The sequence below is a fragment of the Balaenoptera musculus genome, chromosome 3 (assembly GCF_009873245.2).
Source record: "Balaenoptera musculus isolate JJ_BM4_2016_0621 chromosome 3, mBalMus1.pri.v3, whole genome shotgun sequence".
NCBI classification, from domain to species: domain Eukaryota; kingdom Metazoa; phylum Chordata; class Mammalia; order Artiodactyla; family Balaenopteridae; genus Balaenoptera; species Balaenoptera musculus.
Window position 1 is genome coordinate 122122544 of NC_045787.1, and position 20208 is coordinate 122142751.

Sequence of the window (20208 nt, forward strand, 5' to 3'; positions counted from 1 at the left end):
TCTGAAGAGCCTTGGGGAACTGTGAAAAGCCTTGAGCACTCTTCTGTGGTGAAGGTCAGGTGACTGTGTACCTAAACCAGGTCTTTTTACTCATTCGCAACAGCTATGCTACATTTCCCAGCCTGCCTTGCAGTTAGATGTGATCATGTGACTGAGTTCTAGCCAATGGAATGCACACTACTTTAGAACCTGGTTCATAAGAGTCTCCCATGTGTGGTCCTACACAATCTTCCTCTTTTGCTGTACAGATGCAGATAAGCATGGTGACACTGGGGAACCACAAGATGGAAAGAACCTGAATCTCTGAATCACTGATTGGAGGAGGCTGCCTGCTGATGGAGATCATCAATATCGGACTTTACAAGAGAAATAATCTTTTATATGTTTGAGCCATTATGGAGTCTATTGTATATCAGAACATTCAGAGCTTTACTGTAACTAATATACACTTAAGGTGAAATTGCCAGCTTCTATTTCATGATTAATTATCCACTGGATATCTCCACTTTGGTGACCTACCAGTATTTCAAACTTGACATGTCCAATCAAAATGGTACTTTCTGTATGTCAGAATATTCTAGGTACTGGGATATAGGAATGGATCATACAAAGTTCCTTCTGTCATAAAATTCACATTCAAATATGGGGAAACCCCAAATACACAAATAAAAAAACGAATTTCAAATAGTGATACACGTTATGAAGTTAACGGGGATAGAGGGTTATTGGGGGTTACTTGGGAGTTAGTGTGAGGAAGTGCCTCTGAGGAGGTGACAGGAGACTGAAGTCTATATGATGACACATAGTTAGCCATGTGGACTCTGGGGGCAGAGTATTCCAGAAAGAGGGAACAGCACATGCAGAGAATGGAAGTAAGAACAAGGTTTATCCAAGAACAGAAAAGAGGATAGTTGGCTGAAGCAGAGTGAATCAGGGCAGACTGGTATGATAGGGTATCAAAGAGGGATGCAGGGCCACTATCATGTGAAATCTTGCAGTCCAGAGTTAAAAACGTGGATCTTATTCTAAGTTCAATAGGAAGCTACCAGCGTGTTTTAATCTGGGGAGGAATGATATCTCAATTACATGTTGAAAGGTCTACTCTGTTATGTGGAACACATATTGTGTAGGAGAGCAAGAAAGAATGGAGACTAGACAGTAGATTATTGCAGTCACATAGGTAAGACAACAGTGGCCTGTACTAGTGTGGGTTGGTAGCATGGAGATGGAGAAAGATGAGTTGATTTGAGATATATTTTAGACGAAGCAAAGGCAGGGCTCACAGATATTGGGTTGGGGGGTGGGGAGGCTGGTGAGTGGGAATAAAGAACAATATTGACTCTTAGGTCAGTTGCTTAGCTACCTGGATGGTGAAACCATTAACTGAGGTTGGGAATTCAAGTGAAGAGTCAGGTTTGTGGTGGGATGGACCACATGATAGGTGCTGAATAAATGACCGATTTTTAATATTAAATAGAGGGTCAATATAGTAGGGTGAGAATACTGGGTCAGATACTCATTCAGCAATTGTCTTGACTTCTCTAAATTTTAGCTAAACAGAAGATAATAATACAACCCCATAATGTCAATATGGGGTTGTTATATCAAATATACTCTTGGCAGGTAGAGACTGAAGAAGTGTGATGGGGACATGAGCATTGCTAATAAAGTTTGGTTTTCTGATCTGGATGCTACTTACACAGGAGTGCTCTGTCTGTGATAATTCATCAAGCTGGACAATAATGATATATGCATTTTTCAAAATGAGATTCTATGCATTACATTCCCAGTTCAGTGCTTGGAATTCAATAAATGGCAGCCATTATTATTTTCATTATTACGATACAACGAAAAACATCTCCTGTGTACCTGTGGTCCATAATGTCCATATAGGCCATTTGTGAATCCATTAACAAGAGGAAGGAACCCTACCCTGAACTCTAAGGTCTGGTCTTATAGTTGATAAAGTCAAATCTAGTCGTAATTCATGACACATAAATGCCTCTGCATGAAGGAATTGACTCAGAGTTCTAATCCAGAGGCAGTCCTGGTCCACTACTTGTAATTCAGTACTTCCTTAACTTTGTTTGGATGAACGAGTATCACAGATGCCAATGTAATTTAAAAGGGAACAGTTCTCCACAAGTTCTAGGTCTTCAACTGTTATTGCCCCTGTCTATTCCACTTTCCCCCAAGCTTGCTCATACCTGAATACTCTTGATTCAAGCCAAGTGGTTATTGGCCCCAAAGAAAGGATACTAAAACTTTGATTGGTTATTTCAAAGTTCCATAGGTTAATCCTCAGGTCATCAGCTGACATGTAGGTTTCATAGTCGCTGTTGACTGATATGGAGTTGATGTGATATGTATGTGCATTGGCAAATACTCTTCGCGGGGTGGCCTCCACCATCAGGTCCATGGGTCTCAGGACAGGCACCTGGAATGCAAGAGAAACAAATCACTTCAGAACCAAAGCTCTTTACTAGGAAAAGAGTGTGCATGTTTATGTCCTTTATTATCATATACAAAATCATGACTACGTCAAAGGAGCTCTGAGCTAGAAAAGGAGATTGATAAATTACATGTTGTTCCTATTCCCTTTGGTTCCTTTTAGTTTTCTTCCTTCCTCAAAAATGTCACCATCCCTTAGCCCTGATGGGCAATTTCATCCTTTACAGATTCTAAGATTTTTTTCAAGTGGCCCTCAAAGTGGCCTCATCTCAGGGGAACTTAGAATCCACTGTGGGGTCATTAGCTTCCAGAGCTGTTGTTCCAGAATGTTTGTTTTTTAACCATGAAATCTATTCTTGAAAGGAAGTTGTAGGAAAATTTTAGAAATGTTTAGTTCAACTGAGATTAAAATTTATCCTTCATGGCTTTGGAGGTCTAGACCCCATCCCGGCTTTATCCTCAATCCTTAAGGGAATTTTGGGAAAGCATATAATCACCCAAATTTCTAGTATCCCAAATTCAGCCAGTAATATATAGGGCACCCATTGACATCCTGTTTTACCTTGGTTTAACCTGTTGTCATGGAGTACCAACAAGGCAGTGTCCACTTTCACATCAAAACTGTCCTCATTTGGACAATAAATTATATGGTCATCTTACTGGTATATGAAGGATAATCAGTAAATATTTGTTAAATGAGTGAGTAAGAATATGTGAGTAAATGTTACCTTCCCCATGGGTCAGAGAATCAGGCAGTTAAATATAGCTTTGCACACAAGAAGCTCTTCCTGGCAAATAGGAACAAAGACCCACCTCTGTTCTGACTCCCTCTTTGAATTCAAGGGCACTTCTGCCTACACCTGGGTGAACTGGCTCCTGAGAAAGTAGTGGGAAAACTAACGCCTCAGAGGAGACAGACTAAAACACAATGCAACAAACACAAAACACGGGCCTGGCCCTTTAACAGAAATGAGAAAATAAAAGCACCAAAAGCTATTTTCTTTTCAGGGAAGTCATCTCTTACAACTGAGCCCTGATTTGATACCAGGTGGTCGATAAAGACTTCAAATTCTGGATTTGTGTCAACCCAGTGGGTGAGGGGAAGAAGGCGGAAACAAAGGTTAAATTTTGTGGAGTGCAGTCACCTCAACAATATAACCTTTTACAAAACAGAATTCTCCCAGCTCAGTCTTGAAGGATTTTGAGGTAGTTTTTAAGTTAAATGAACAATTCAGAGGACTCACAGAATTCTATGCAAATGTGGCAGTGGATATCCTGGAAAGCAGAGGAGCTTGAGATGCGGATGTAGGAAGAGCCAGGGGTCCTCTGAAAACCAGCAGTGGGATGGGAGGGAAAGTCTTTGAGAGCCCTCCACCCTGTTCTGGATAATGGTTCTATAGTATAAGCCCAGGGATGGCAAGAACTAGGAGCCCTGAGTTCTGACCACAGATTCGCCCCTCACTGACAGGCTGTGTGACCTCGGGCAATTATCCTGCCCCTTCTGGGCTCTGGTTATACTATCTGAAATACTCACTGTGCCCTACTTATCAAGAAGGTTGGGATCTGTTGAGATGATTTGCCCTTCAGTTCAACCTCCCACTCACCCTTTCAGCAACATTTGCTTGAGCTCTGTACAAGGTCCTGGGGGGGTTCAACTGGTGAGCAAAACCAGACACAGGTCCTGCCTTCATATGGCTGGTCCAGTTGGTAGAGGTAGGTACAAAATCATCTCATAATAACATGTAGTAAGTACATTTTATTTGTAGTAAGTACAAAAGGAGAGGAAATAGCATTAAGAAGGATTTAACCTGGTCAGGGAGGTCTGGAGAAGTTTTGCTGAGGAAGTAAGAATTGGTTGCTTAAAGTATGAGAAGGGGTTTACTGGGCCAGGAGGGGAAGGAAGAATGCTCCGTTCAGCGGAAAGAGTGTGTGCAAAGGTCCCGTGGTGAGGGTAAGGCAAGAATGAAAGATCGATGGGTCAAGGTAGTTGAGACAGAGAGTGATGAGAACCATGGTGGGAGATGAAGTGACAGGGGAAGTAAGAGGCAGGCCCCAAGAAAGATTTTTGTCATCATCCTAAGAGAAATGGGAAGAAATCAAAAGATTTCCAATGATTTTGATATGATCAGGTTCAAAGTTTTGATGAGATCATTTCTGATGTAGAGTGGAGAACAAGTTAGAGGATGAATGAAGCAGAACTTTGAAAAGGAAGGTGATATACTATCGAATGCCAAATGAGGGTGTGTCTGAGTTAAGGCTTTGTAATGGATAAGAAAAGTACCTTTGCCCTTAGGAACTCTCCTGCAAATATTTATTGGGCATTGACTCTTTGTCAAACATTCTTCATACACCATCTCAGTAATTGTTTCAACAACTCTGTGAAATAGATACTAGTAGTACAAAGTACTATTACAAAGAGAAAACTCAGGCTCAGAGAAGCTAAGTCACTGGCCCAGAGTTGCCCAGCTATAGGAGGCATAGCCAGAATTTGATCCCAGAGTCTATCTGACTGCAAATCTACTGCTTTTTCTACTGTATGACACCACACTCAAATAGCATACATGGTAAGAGGTGATAAATGCTCTGTAAGGGATACGAGTACAGTGCCCATAGAATTTATGGAATCAGTAGGATTATTGGTAGTAATAATGGTAGTGGTAGTCATAGAATTCTGTGGTTAAGCTGCCTCTAGAAATCTCAGTTTGGTGTTGTAGGTGTTCATGGTATTTGAATAGGGCGTCTATTCCGTGTGCTTTCAGAGACACGTGCCTGCTCTCGCGGTTTGTCATAAAGGAACTCCCCACCTGGAGCTTTTGAGCTCTGCCCACCCCAGCAAGGTAGTGGAGCTCAAAGCAGGCTCCCCAGGGCTGTGGAAGGAATGGACTCTGTGAGGACTTCCTGTGGCTTCTCCTCAACTCTTCCCTGGGCCTCCTTCATTACCATGCACTGTCCGCAGAGGTTTCCTGTGGCTCTGGTGGCAGGGCAGGGAGCGTGACAGCCAGGATAAAGAGGCATTACCAAGTGGCAACTGCCAGCCCAGGGCTTCAGTTTAACGTGATGGGCCTGCCTGCTAATTCAGGCTGACATATTGCATGATGTGGCACTTAATGGGGAAGCTCCGGGTAGGTATCTGGGGAGGGAGTGCTAATGCTTTGCCCAGATAAGGCAGGGGATGAATGTCACTCATGATATTCCAACACCATTCCCATGCCCAGGTCAAGGCTATCCACTGGCCAGTGACACCCCTCACAAGAAGAAAGAGGGAGGTAAGGCAGTTCAAGCCGGACAGGGCGACCAGTTAAGAAACCCTGTTGGGACTGTGTTTTCTACTACTCCTCTTGGGGCCAGGCAGGGAGAAGAGTGGGACACAGTTCCTTGAGTTCGGCCCACAGGCAACCATTTGGGCTTTCCCTGTAAGATCATGGAGGGCTTCCTGTAGTAGCAGTCACTGCATTACAGCACCCCTGCCCTTCAGCCCTCTCAGTAGCCGACCTCACAAGGAAGACTCCTTGTTTGTCATTTTACAGGAAAGGTGAAGTATCCTGTCCGATGTCACACAGAGGGGAAGATGAGGGGCTCAACTTGGACAATTTGGTTCCTGCGTGAGCACACGTAACCACTGTTACAAATGAAACTCTTAGGTTGAAATATGAGAATGCCATTTCTGCAAGTGAAAAATTGTCAAAGCTCAGTAATTTCATGTGGTTCAGCCTAACAGTTTGGAAGGACTGTGCCATATGGATGTGACATTGAATCACGGAACACTGAATCTTGGAAGGGCCATGAAAGCCTCTTTCAAGGCTGTCGTGTGTGTAAGTGTGTCTTGTTGGGGCAGAGTGGGAGGCCATGGTGTCTAGGCCTTACCCTCTTCATCATTCCTGGTAATATGTTTGGATTCTCAATCAATATCTTGCTTAAATAACTATTTCTGTGGTTAAGGAAATTTTGAGACCAACTGGCCCGGACAGTTCCTAAATTCTGCAGATGAGGAAATCAGGACCCCAAGAGGTGACATACCATGTCTATGGTCACCCAGTTGGGGTTGCCAGCACAGCCTGGGTTTCTGCCACTCATCCCAGAGCTTCCCTTCCTCTGCCCCCCGACAGCAGGTGCCTGAGTCATTCTCCACACAACCAGACAAAATCCAGGATCAAACCAGGACCTTTAAATGGTAGTTCAAACCCTCTTTTCTGAGCTATCTTGGCAGTGGCCGTGGGCCTAGACTCATCCCTGAGACAAGGCTGGTGCTGCATTGTGCTTGCGAATGAAAATGGGGGTCAGCCCTTGGCCCTCGGAGGGTACAGGTGGCTCTGGACCACGATGCTAGAATTCATGTCCTTCCCTCAGGTGCCTCGTACTCCTCCCTGACCTTGATTCAGTTTCTGCTCATCACCCGGAGCCTGATTCTGAAGGACGAGCACCCTGGCCTGGTTGGCAAGATAATAAGCATCGTGTTAGAGTATCAGCCGAATAATGTCCCAGGGCCCAAGAGAGCAGCCTCAGAGTCTAACCTGCCACGGGGCTTACAGAGCTGTGTCTCAGCTGGGGTATTAGTGGATGAGAGGAGCCCAGAGCACCCCGTGGCTCCCTCCCTCACATCACTCAGGGCTCTGTTCAATGATCGCCCCCCGAGGGAGGCCCTCCGCGCCCACCCCACCTCACATAGCACACCCTCCCCTCACCATCCTCTGACCCAGCTGACTGCTCATAATGTTAAGCAATTCATCAGTGAATCCTAATCAGTACCCTATCATTTGGCTTGGTGGATAATATGATCTCTGCTGCACAGATGAGGAAACAGAGGCCAGAAAGGTTAAGTAATCTGTATAAAGTCACACAGCTCATACTCATGCCCGGCACTCCCGACTCTGGAGTCTAAGTCCTTGGCGGCTCTGTCCTCTGGGCTTGGAGAAGCACCCTCAGGTGTGCGGGAGAGACAAGTACGCACGTGGATGTCTCAGTGCAGGTGCACTGCCCAGGACAGCGTCAGCCAAACGGGCCCCATGTCTGCTTGGGGAGCTCAAGGGGAACCTCAAAAAGGAGAGGACTAGTAAACAAGCAGGAGGTGAAGGGTTTGTGGGAACCCACCAGGCAGAAGTTGGGGGCGGGGAGGGGAGGAAGCTGTGCTCCAGTCAGAGGGACCGGTGTGTGCAGAGCTTGGAGGGGAAGGAGCAAAGCGCATGCGTGCGAGTGTGTGATTCTGTGTGCTTCTGGGCGTGGGGGGCGCTCAGCGATTTTGTTATTCACTCAAAACATGGAATCGATCCCTCCTCTATATCAGACATGAAGAAAACCTGAGCTGGGTGAGGGCGTGGAGGATGGACATCATGCTATGTGAGGTGGGGTGAGGATGGAAGGCCTCCCTCAGGGGATGACACTTGAGCAGAGAGCTGGAGGGAGGGCGCCAGCCATGTGGCTTTCTGGGAAGAGCATTCCAGGCAGAGGAAACAGCAAGTGCAAAGGCCCTGAGGTTGGAACGTGCTTAGAGTGTAGGAGGAACAGTGAGGATCCTTCGTGGCTGGAGAGGAGTGAGCGGGGAAGGAAAGTGGTAGGAGAGGTAGGCTAAGTAGTCAGGGCTGCATCACAGTTGTAACTGCAGGGATGAGAAAGACTCAGGGAGGCGCAGGGAGCTGCCCAGTACTGACCCACCTCCGTGTTAAGAAATCCCCTTCTCCTTGCTCTCTTTCCCTTCCCTCTCCCCTCCTTCTGTCTCTCCCCACCTCTCTTTCAGTTTTCCTCCCTTCGAGTCTGAGTCTTTCTCATTATCTTTCCTGCCTCTCCTCTTGGGAAATATAAGATCATCTGTCACCTCTCAGAACCCATTTACTAACAAAATGAATGTCGCTGTCATTTGGCTTGTTTGGTGACCACAGTGGCGATGCGTCACAGTCTTCCACAGCACCTAAGCAGGTGTTGGCCGGTCACGAAGCCCCCCTTCAGAGACATACGATGAAAGAGGAGCAGAATCCTGGAAGCCCCCGAGGCCCCCACTTTAAATGACACCTGTGAAAATGCACAGCAGGGAGAGAGGCTAGAGGTGAGGGCTCTTTACAGAGGAAAAACAACAGCTGTGCTCACCGTGGCAACATCCAGTGCCCCTGTAAGTTGACGGATTCAAGGCAAGAGTCTGAGAGAGAAGAGACGGCCGGACAGGAGCTCAAGAAAAGAAAGAAGATGGAGCCATGGAGAAGGAAGGAGAGAGGTGCCCATCAGTACAAGGATGTGAATGGATTTCAGCTATTTTGTAACTCTGGGTCAAATCTGATTGAGTTCAGCAGACAAACACGTGAATGCCCTTGGAATATTAAGTACAATCAACATAATCAACATGAAATTTGAAGAAACTGCTATCAATTTAAATTCATGCTTGCTCCCTATCTCCTTGTCAGTATTCAACAGATGCTCCCCCCTGCCCTCCCCAATAATTGAGATTTACTCTATATTGAGACTGACAGGACATATTCAGGCCATGGTGTTAGGGGGGTTCCATGTCATCAGTTAGGAAGTTCACATAGGAATGTCATGACCACACACTGGCCCCAGATAAAACCTTCCATAAACATTTATTAAGCATTTACTACGTGCTGGGCAGTTACCACACAGAGTATCCTTATAAAGCTTAGTTGGGGCAGAGAATACACAACCCCCTACCCACTCCTTCTTGTTCATAACTAGCCCTTTTGGGAAGCTGAAACCATGTTTGTTTGATCTAGAAAAGAAACAGGTAGGAGCTGTCCACCTTTTCCTTGGTGCAGGGAAACCCTGACCCTGGTGCTCTGGGACCACAGGTTCAAGGCCTGGTGGGGAATCTGGGGTGATAATACCATTCCATCTAGAGGCCCTAAATGGTAAAGCTGGAGGAAAGGGTAGAAAGTTCCAGATTTCAGCCTCACTTCAAGTTTGCCACCTTGCCTTTCCTGGGCTTCCTTCAAAAAATATCCTCTGTGACTCTCCAATGATAATTACTGTAGGTTTGGGATAAAGCCAATCGCTAAAGAGCGCCCAGACTTCATTGCCAAGGAAGAGGGAGTGAGTCATCTTGAAGATGGGAGAGCCAGTGGGTCCTGCTATAAATATCCCTGTTCCAAAGCAACCCAGCTTAGTGGTGCAGAGCAGCTGTCTTCAAACAGGAGAATGTAATGACTTCCCAAGAGCTATCTGGAACAGTTTTAAAGGAAACCACTTCCCCATCTCTAACTTAATATAATTTCCTTCTTAAAATCTAATCATGTCAGGACATACCCACAGCCTAGGTTCTCCTTCTCGCATTTGGAAAAGAAACAAACCTTCCCCATCCTGAATCTTACTGTGGGGCGCTATCCAAGGTATAAACACTTCAGGGAGGGACAATCAGACGACACCTTTAATCAAAGCCCCACAAATGCCCCGCCCTCAGCTCATTATAATATGAATTTCTAATCAAATTTTACTTCTTATGTTTAATCATTATTTGTCAGAATGCATGTTTTATGTTGTTTTGGTCAATTGTGTTATAATTGTGTTATAATTGTCTAATGTTTTGTCAATTGTGTTAATAATTTTAGAGACAATTAAATCCACAAGAGAATTTTAAACTCTTACAGTCATACAGTCATAGGGAGGGAAAAAAAATCTACCTATTTTTCATTGTAGAAATGATAGAAAAAAGCATTTAACATTTATTTGGAGGAAGTGCAGTGAAAATACATAATTAAAGAAGAAAAAGGAACAACAGAAAGTTCTGACTTTTAAAGAACTTGTTCATTATTCTTTTAATGGATATTGATGGGTATCCAGTTACAATGGTATTTAAATTCCATGGGATGCACTAAAAAGGTGATATAACAGTTTTACTTTAAACTGCCTATGTTTAAAATACTCCTGAAATCACATCCTTTGTAAGTATTTAACATTACGATGGAAGTGATTAGTTGTCTACTTAAAAATGCTCAAGAAGCTATGTGGCTTTTCAAAATTCTTCTAGCGGGTACACAAGCACAAAATTTGAAGTTGCATGGTGTTAAAGAGTTTTTAGAGTCATGCAGACCTGGGCTTGAATTCTGGCTGGGCTATTTCCCAACCATGTGGCCCTGGGCTTGTTACTTCATCTTTCTCCATTTCAAGGCTCCCTTCCACAATGCTAGAGATAGCAGCTCTCTGTAGCTTTGTTGAGAAAATTTAGCACATGGCCTGATACATACCATCTACCAAAGAGACATTTCTGGAGAACTTACTTTTGCCAAATTGTGCTAAGCACTGTATGTATACCATGTTATTGAATCTTCACAATGACCTTAAGAGGTGGATACTAATATTGTTCCCACTTTACAGGTTTGGATCCTGAAGCAAATGAAGTGGTCAAACTTGCTCGAGGTCATACAGGTACTTGGAGGCGGAGCTACCTTTGAACTTGACCATCTGGCTCCAGCCCCTATGGTAGCTATCACTAGAATCCTTCACATTAACTTTCAATTGTCAAAAAAATGGTCCATTCTGAGAGACTGCCTAGGGAAGATTTTCTGAATTTTTCTATAGGCTGTGGGGTTTAGGCATCACTTCCGTCCACCCTAGGGATTTCAGTCATGATTATAGAACTTAGCAATGCTCAGGAGAAGTGGCCAGCAGAATGATTGGTCATTGGGTAGCAATTAACTTTGTTGGGAAAAAAAGTGGAAGGCTTTTCTGGTTGGGAGTTTTCATAATAGCTTCTGTCCACATTGTCATGAAAACCTTGTACAATATGGTCGTTCATCCAATTATCAAACCAACCTGGGGGGCACAGTCTGGCATTCTGTATACCCATTATCAGAGGGTAATTCAGTGTAACAAACCAAATCGAGTATGTACAAAGACTGTCAAATAAAATAAACCACTCACAAATTAAATTACTTCCCATTTTCAGTGGGAAGAATGCCAGTCATTTTTCATTTTTAAAAATATGCATCTTAATTCCATTTTTTAAGAACATGAAAAGAAGCCTTTAAAGGCCTCTTCTGCTGTCTGTATTGAGGTTCATCTTCCCTAGGCCCATCTCTCCTGGTCCTGGGGCATTTTCTCTCAGAGAATTAATGGAGCATTAAGCCTCACCCTGGTCAGAAAACTTGTTTCCTCCATGGATCAATGGTGGATGGAGCTCAGAAAGCAGGAGTGAGAGGTTGGCTCCAGTTTACAGAGACATATCAGAGCTGTTGTTTCCAGAATGAACCTGCCACTCAACACTACCCTGCCAAACCCCCAGGGAATCCTATCCAAATAATATAATTTTTAGATTTCCTGGATCACACCCTTCAACTGCCTCAATATGTCCCTGAGTTCTTCTTTTACTGGCTTTGTCAAATAGATTGAAATAAGCCTGAGAGGAAAAACCCCTTTGGACCAAATCAGGCTTTGTGCCTCAGGGTCTTAAATATCTTAGGATTATATTCTTTGACAAACATTTATTAAGTGCCAGTCACTGCTCTGGGTGGTATGTGCACAGGGTGAAGAAAGCAGATTAGTTGCAGCACTTAAAGTCTAATAGGGAAGAAAGACATTAATGACTTGAGGTAGACACATTGTTACAAACTGTCGCTGATGCTATAAAGAGACGTGTATTGTTTCAAGAGAGGAAAAAATATTCTTTCATTAAATGAAACAGGGGCTCTAATTTAGATTGGGGAGTTAGGTACATTGTTTTTTGAAGAAGTGACGGCTCCCTCAACCCCAAAAGCAGAGCCATAATCATTGCTCTTCACTGGGGGCCAAACTGCCATCTGACAATGTCTGGAGATATTTTTGATTGTCACAATGGGGCCTATACTATTGGGTAGAGGCCAAGGATGATGCTGAAAGCCCTACGATGTACAGGACAGCCTCTAGCCGCAAAGAATTATCCGGCCCAGAGATATGGGGATATATGTCTATGTAAAACTGATTCACTTTGTTATCAAGCAGAAACTAACACACCACTGTAGAGCAATTATACTCCAATAAAGATGTTAAAAAAAAAAAAAAAGAATTATCTGGCCCCAAATGTCAACAGTTCTGAGACTGAAAAATCCAGTTCTTAAGGAAACCTTTCTGGAAAGAGTCTAAATCAAAGGTGGATAAAAGAAACCCAGTATTAACTTCCACAATAGGCGGCAAAATGTTTCAGTCCATAAAGATCTTCTGGTTTAGAAAGTCTTTATATATACATATAATATAGGAAAGATCGATCATCCATCTCTCTCTCTCTCTCTCTCTCTCTCTCTCTCTCTCAAAGACTTATCCCTTATTGCCAGCTACAAGAATAACACACAACCCATAAAAAAATACCTGGGGAATTAATACATATTTTTTAAACCCAATGCATCAAAGATGGTTTTATGGCAGACTAACAATTTCATGCTCTCAGTGTCTTTGACTCCTTTTGGCCTCTCTGCAGAAAAGAGAGGAAAAATATCTTTCCCTCAGAAGATGAACTCACTCTCTAATTACCAGCCCATGCAGCAGCCTGTAATTCTGCCAGTTTTATCTTGTTTTTTTCTCCCAGACACTTCCATTTTCTGCCAACATTGCCATTTCTCAAAGCGTTGCCATTTCCCTGCATTCTGAAAGGCATGTTCACTGCCTTTCCTGTTATTTCCCTTGATGTTTCACATTGTGTAATTCCACAGGAAAAAAGGAGACATCTTAAAATATCACAGTAGAGGAAAATTTCAATTAACGTTTATAGGTGGGGAAGGAGATGGGATGGGAAGAGGCAGTGGTTTAAGTCTGGTTAGGATTAATCACAAAAATTGTTTTAGTTTTGTTTTTTAACTGCTATTGGTGTAAGTTTTTCTGAAATCTGCCCACACGCTTTCTCCTATTAACAATGAGGATAGATATCACTGAATCTTTGACGATCCAGGATCAACAAGACCTCAGGAGTATCACACTATATTCTGTCATTCACTACTGTGGCTTATACAGATCTAAGAAGATAAGTATAAATTTGATATAAACTTAAAGAATCTTAGAGTTGGAAGTTATTACACTAAAAAGTCATCAGTGTCTTTACACTAAAGAAGTCATTACACTAAAAAGGTGTGGGTGTATACAAAGATGCATCTCTAAGACCTTTGAAACACGGCCTTTCATAGGTAGGAACAAAGCTATATACAGAACTAAACTGTGTCAGTTCTCCCTACTATGGTGGTAGTGGTTACTAGTGACATTCTGATTTAGGAGCAAAGTGACTTTTCAGGATTGCATCGTCTGGTTCCCATCTCTGGGTGCACATTAGAATCAAATGAGGCTTCTTACTGAAAACTGATGCCTGGGCCCCATGGTGGTGTTGGGGAGTGTTGTTAAGTCAGAATGCCTGGGAGGTGGAACCCAAGTACTAGTGTTTGGAAAGCCCGTGGATGACCGATATGTGGAGCCAAGGCTGAGAGTCAGTGAATTGGAGGGGGTAAATGGAAGAGCTTCCGTACTACAGACTCTTAACCATGGTTGGAGTATGAGATTATAGGAGTTTAAAATTATTTTTAGAGTTCTATACTGATTGAGGTTTTTATGTTAATATTTTTCTAAAAACCTCTGATTTTAATAAATGGATTAAAAGGTAACAATTGATGGAAGGTAAAAATGACAGGAAAGGGTTACTATTTGTAATATATAAAAAAGTTCTCCCCAGTTGATAAAAAGACAACTCGGTAAAAATATGCGCAAAGGACATGGACAGAACAGTTAGAAAAAGCTAGAAGGAAATCACCAAGAAATATACAGAAATACCCCCAACCTTATTAGTAGTCAAGGAGATGCAAGATTTTTAAATCTTTAATCTTATAGAAGATTAATCTTATTAATCTTTAATCTTACAAAAATTTTAGTATATGTGACTACTGTTCTAAGCCTTTTCTAACTATTAATTCATTTAATACACAAAACAATTTTATGAGGTAGGTATTCATATCATACCTCTTTTTTTTTTTTTAATTTATTTATTTATTTTTGGCTGTGTTGGGTCTTCGTTTCTGTGTGAGGGCTCTCTCTAGTTGCGGCAAGCTGGGGCCACTCTTCATCGCGGTGCGCGGGCCTCTCACTATCGTGGCCTCTCTTGTTGCGGAGCACAGGCTCCAGACACGCAGGCTCAGTAGTTGTGGCTCATGGGCCCAGCTGCTCCGCGGCATGTGGGATCCTCCCAGACCAGGGCTCGAACCCGTGTCCCCCGCGTTGGCAGGCGGACTCTCAACCACTGCACCACCAGGGAAGCCCCATATCATACCTCTTTTTACAAATAAGTGTAACTAAAATACAAGGCAGTAACGTGTCTCAGCTTAAAGTCACACAGCTAGTGCTTGCTGGAGCTCAGATAGGTACTTGGGTGTTCTGGCCAAGAGCATCCTTATCCTTAACCACTATCCTGCACTCCCTTCTCAGTAGTGTCTCTACTGGGGTGTGCAAAAATTACAATGACTGATAACATTCTATCCTGGAGACAGTATGAGGAAATGGGCACTTTCTGGTGGGCGTATGAATGCAACAAGATTTTCAGAAGGTGATCTGGAAGTAGCTATTAAAATACAATAATGTGCACATCTTTTGACTTAGCAAAACCTACCTTAATGGAAACTATCCTACAAAAACTAAACATTGGTTTATGATGATATATGTTTGAGCTCATTTATTGCAGCATTGTTAGTTACAATGACATCGTAACAAAATCTGGAAATAAGGTGACTGCCTATGAATAGGGGACTGGTTTAATAAGTCATAGTATACCCATACTCTAGAATATCGGCAGCTACTTCAAAGAAGATGAATGACCAGGAGGGATGTTTATGTTACTGAGCAGAGTAGCGTGTATAGTATGATCTTGAGTTTGTAAAAACAAGACAAAATCATATCCATCCATTAAGGTTAATACATGTTTGTGTAGACATAGAGAAAGGTATGGAAGGACACACACCAAACTAGTAACATGAGTTACCTTAACATGTGGGGTCACGATATAGCATTATTTGACTTGTTGCTATAACCCTGTGTTAGTTTTGTAATGTAAAAGAAAAAAGAGGGGAAATCCTTGCCTCTCGTGTCCAGCCAGGGCGGGATTCTCAGGATTCTTCAGCCTGCGCTGGACTCTTCCTGGGAAAGCATAAGCTGCTCTAAATCAGCATGGCTCCCTCATTCCTTTGAATTTAGATCTGCTTTCTTTAACTGTCCACCTGTTAGTTCCCTGGGTTGACAGAGAGCCAGTCTACCCCTTCCTCTATGCAAAAGCCCTCCAGATATTTGAGGACAGACCTCAACCCATCCCACTCTCCATTCAGTTATGCCAAGACTTAGCCTCCAATCTTTATTCCTCACCAGTGGTCAGGGCTGGGTCACCTCTACTGATGCTTTGCCTTACTGAACACAATCTGCCAGAGTTCAGAACACAGAGGGACGTGTATTCTTCTATACAGTACAAGACATGTGCTTCCTACTCATACAGCTTAAAATGGATTTACTTTTGTAATAGTCCATATTGCAGTGTCAACTAAAATTTCCGGGTCTTCTTTCAAACAAGTTAATGTCAAGTCAAATCTTTTCTACTAACTACTTTGAACGTGAATGTGATTTCCTCAATTCTCTTCCCTAGGGTTTATCCTTTTCTCTTAAAAGTGAAATGCAGGAATAGGAAAGAGTATGTATGTGAATGTAGGAATCTAATGAATTGTGGATTCTGGATAATGGCATTTTTCTGCATAATGAAGATGATGGGTCAGCAGACGGGTGAATGCGCTAGGTATATGGAGAAAACAATGACAGTGTTCTGAAGTCTGGCTGGAGGGTGGGAGGTACCTTAAATCCTCCGTTCCCCAGTGGCAGGGCTGAATTTGAACTGTAATGATCCTGGCAAATAAAGTTGTTACGTGAAGTGGGCAGGGGAAGACATAACTCTCCAGGGGAAGGTTTGCTCGTTCCAAGGAGAGAAAGCAGGAATGGGCCAAGAACAGAGGTGAAGGAATGGGCCAAAGAAGAGAAAAGAGTGTTTGAGAAAAGCAGCTGCACACAGGACTATAAAGAAAAAAGGATGGCAAGCCTCCAGGGATTGGAACGGGGAAAGAGAGAAGAAAGCAGGCTGGGGGCAGGGGGAACTTCTATTCTAGTCTGGACTCTTTAGAGGCCAAGAAACAGAAACCTTCTCAAACTTACTTAAAACAAAACCAAAAACAACTTAAAAAACAAAAAACAAAAGGATTATTGTAGGAGAGAAAAATCTTGCAGTTTACCAGGACCAAAAACGGAGGATGTGAAATGGAACAGGGGCTTGGCCTGCTGTTAGGGGCCTTGGGGGGGGGAACTTTACTTTGTCTTTCTGGCTCTGTGTCTGTCTCTCTTAGGGGCCACCTGGCTTCTTAAACTGCTTCTCTCTTCATGTCAGGCCCTCTCTTCTCTCTTTGCCAATAAAAGTTAACTCTGTCTGTTTACCAGTCTGAACATGGCCTTCAGTGAGTCACTCTAGTGCTGACTCCATCCCACTTTCAAACTAAACATGCAGCGCTATCAAAAAGGAGAGAAGGGAACAAGCAGAAAGGGAAACACAGGAGGGAGAAAGAAAGACATAGTCAGACCCTTCTAGGGAGGTCTCATCCCTGCCCTTGAACATGCTGCGTTCACAATCACCTCCACACCTTTTCCTACAATGCTCCCCTTGTTCACCCCACTTCCATCTACCCCCCCTTCCCTAAGCCTTCCTTGATCTCGATCGCTCCAGAACTCGCCCCATTCCTCATACCGTGTATGCACACAATCCAGTGGAGAATAATCTGATATTTTTAAGAGTTCTAAATTCTAGCTTCCTTCTTCAAATTGGCACTGTTTTGACAGCCTTCTTGGAATCATTTCCTCACTTGAGTTCCTAGTGCTAATAATTTAGACTTCTAACAGTCTCTTGTTCAAAGAGAGTAAAGCACAATTGGTCACTATTCCCTGGATAGAAATTTTATTTTGTTTGGAATGCTGTTATAATTGCCTTTCAATCTTCTTCAAGCAATGAATCCACTGCTTTAACTCTCTCTTATACACTCTCTCCCCATGTGCCTGTCAATCTTACACGGCAATCACATTTTTTCAGACTAGCTCATTAAACTGTATTAGACGAAGAGTGTATCCTGAACCGAATAAGATTTGGTAATTACTTCTTCTGGAACAACATACTATTTTGGATGACTTATTCCTGGTCGAGTTTTAACTGACACTTTTATGTTATTATTCACTAAGACCCTGGGGTCTTTTTTACAAATTCACTTTGTCTTTCCACATTCTACACATGAATGGTTGAATTTTCTCTCCACATGCACTAGCTCTGTGCTTTGTCCTTTTAGAACTCTACACCCTTTCTGTCCCCCTCAAGTTTTCAAGGTTGTCATCCATTTCCTTACTCATTCCTGACCTCTTCTTTGCCCCCTAGTTTTGTGAAATGGGAGCCTATATAATGATGGGGTGGAGGAGGAAGTGTGACAGGGTAGAGCTTATAGCCTTTAAGGTTGACTCATAGGATTATAAGCTCCATTAATTTTTTTTTCTTCCTGAAGGAAGAAATATGGATTATTTTCTCAAATAGGCAAAGCAGAGGACCTCTTTAAAAACCATAAGGTTCTGAGGCTCACAGTGAAAAGGAAGGGAAAACTAATCATACAGAGGGAAAAGAGGACAAATCTGCATTTCATTTAAAATCACTGTAGTTGAACTTCAAATTACTCTACCTCACTTCCACCTACCTCACATTCTATTAAGAACTTATTTTGCCCTTCATCTAGGAATAATTATATACTGAACTGCATCACATATGCATTAGTATGTGGATTCAAGTACATAGGCTTAGCATAAGCCAGAAAAAAAAAGGAAGGAAACACATTTGAATAATGTTGACTATTGCAACTGCATTCCATTCAATGGTTGGAGATACCCAAGTAAATATGAGATGTGGGCAGTGGATCTGCTCTTTCCTCAGGCATATCTGTGTGGATATCATCTCCCAGCATCTTGATGTGTTGAATGAGCTACTAAGGTTTAAAGAAGTCTATTTTTTCATAAATGGCCTTCCACATTTGGGGTATAGCTTTATATCGTACATTATTCTTTATATTATGCATATTTACGTGTAAATATTATTTTGTACAGAGTTTACAAAAAAAAACTATGTACACTATATCATATGGGTAATTTAAGGGATTTTTCAAGGATATTTTTATGGGATGACTTTGGAATCTAGCCTGTGCAAAATTGCCCACTTTACTGACCCTTTTTCAGAATCAGCAGAGGCAGGATTCAAACATAATCTGAATTCACAGACCATACTTTTTCTATCACACCAGGGAATCTAAAATCTTGATACTTTTAAGACTCTTCATTAGATTATCCTGGGGATCTTCTATCTTCCTTTGTCAAGGTCTAACTTACAGTAAGATATTCTAACACTTGGAAGAGTTCATGTAACTATTTCCAAGCAATATTTGTTGAGCACTTACTAGATGCAAGGTGCTACTGGTACACTATGGCTATGGAATCATCTTTTTCCAAAAGCAGCTCACAAATTGAGAAGACAAAACGAAGAGTCTAATAATACAAGAAACTCATCACATAATTTGTAGGCAGGGGTCAATAACAGGGCCTTGTCAGTAATGATAAGGACTTTGGAATTCATTCTAAGTGATAGGGGAAAATATGTGAGGCTCTTAATAGGGTAATGAATGATCTGATCTATAATTTAAAAACATCATACCAAGTGCAATGTGGTTATCAGATTGTGAAATGTGAGGGGGAAGAGAGTGAGTGAATGTAGGAAGAACAATTGGAAGGCTTTTTTATATGGTAGTGATGGATATAGGTAAGAAACAAGCTAGCTGAACTTAGGAAGGAAATGAAAGAGAAAATAAAACAATTATAGAGATATAAGCTGCTTTGAAGGAACAACAGTAAAACACAGAGAAAAATCTGAAAAACATAGTTATCAACATGGTTTATAAGCATGGAAATGACACACAACAAAGTGGAAAAGTACTAAGACATAAAAATCAGTGGAAAGCAGATTATACTTTCAGAAAAGAAAGAGGATCCAATGTATGTATAATTGTTGGTCATGAAGAGACCAAAAGAAGTGAACAGGAAAAAATACTTAAAATACGTTTTAAAAAAATGCCTGAAACAAAGACTTAAATCCAAGACTGCAAGGATTGAAAGGGTACAGTATACCAACAAAAAGCGATGAGAGTTAATACCAAGGCATACTGTGGTGAAGTTATTTCACTTCAAGTATAAAGAAGATTTATGGGTTATGCAGAGCTTTAAAAATGAGTCAAATTTATAAGAGGTAAAAATAAGGCTGGTTTCAGACTTCTCTCCACAGTAAACCCCACATCAGAAACAGAACCAAACAGTGTCCACAAAGTTATAAAGATTTTATATTCTTTCGGGCTGTGATTTAGCATAGAAGCAAAATTCTTAAGCAGGCAAAAACTCAGGGAACACAATATTTATGAGCTTCTACTAGAATGTAAGCACCGTAGTGGTAGCGTCTGCTTCCATAGTGTTTTACATTTTCTCGCCAGCACCCAACACACAGAGCATTACACATAGTAGACACTCAATAAATGTTTGTTGATTGAATTAAAAAACTTTTTTATAAAACGAAAATTGGACACTTTCTCATTCAGAAAGTCCCAGACTGTTTTTTTCATCAGAACCACCTGAGAGCTGTTAAAGAGAAAAAGAAAATACAGATTGCCCAGATTCACACTTTGAGATTCAAACTCAGTTGGTCTTGGGTATCTTGATTTTTAAAAA

The 20208-nt window shown here is 42.1% G+C and overlaps 1 protein-coding gene across 6 annotated transcripts in view; it reads right to left on the reverse strand.

The window, feature by feature from the left end:
* Positions 1–20208, reverse strand: part of PPP2R2B (protein phosphatase 2 regulatory subunit Bbeta) — a 466791-nt gene that overhangs the window by 61010 nt on the left and 385573 nt on the right. For all 6 annotated transcript variants that reach the window (XM_036849101.1, XM_036849103.1, XM_036849104.1 and 3 more), the window contains one exon: positions 2260–2437. In XM_036849101.1, the coding sequence (XP_036704996.1) occupies positions 2260–2437 (178 nt within the window). The remainder of the gene's footprint in view (positions 1–2259; positions 2438–20208) is intronic.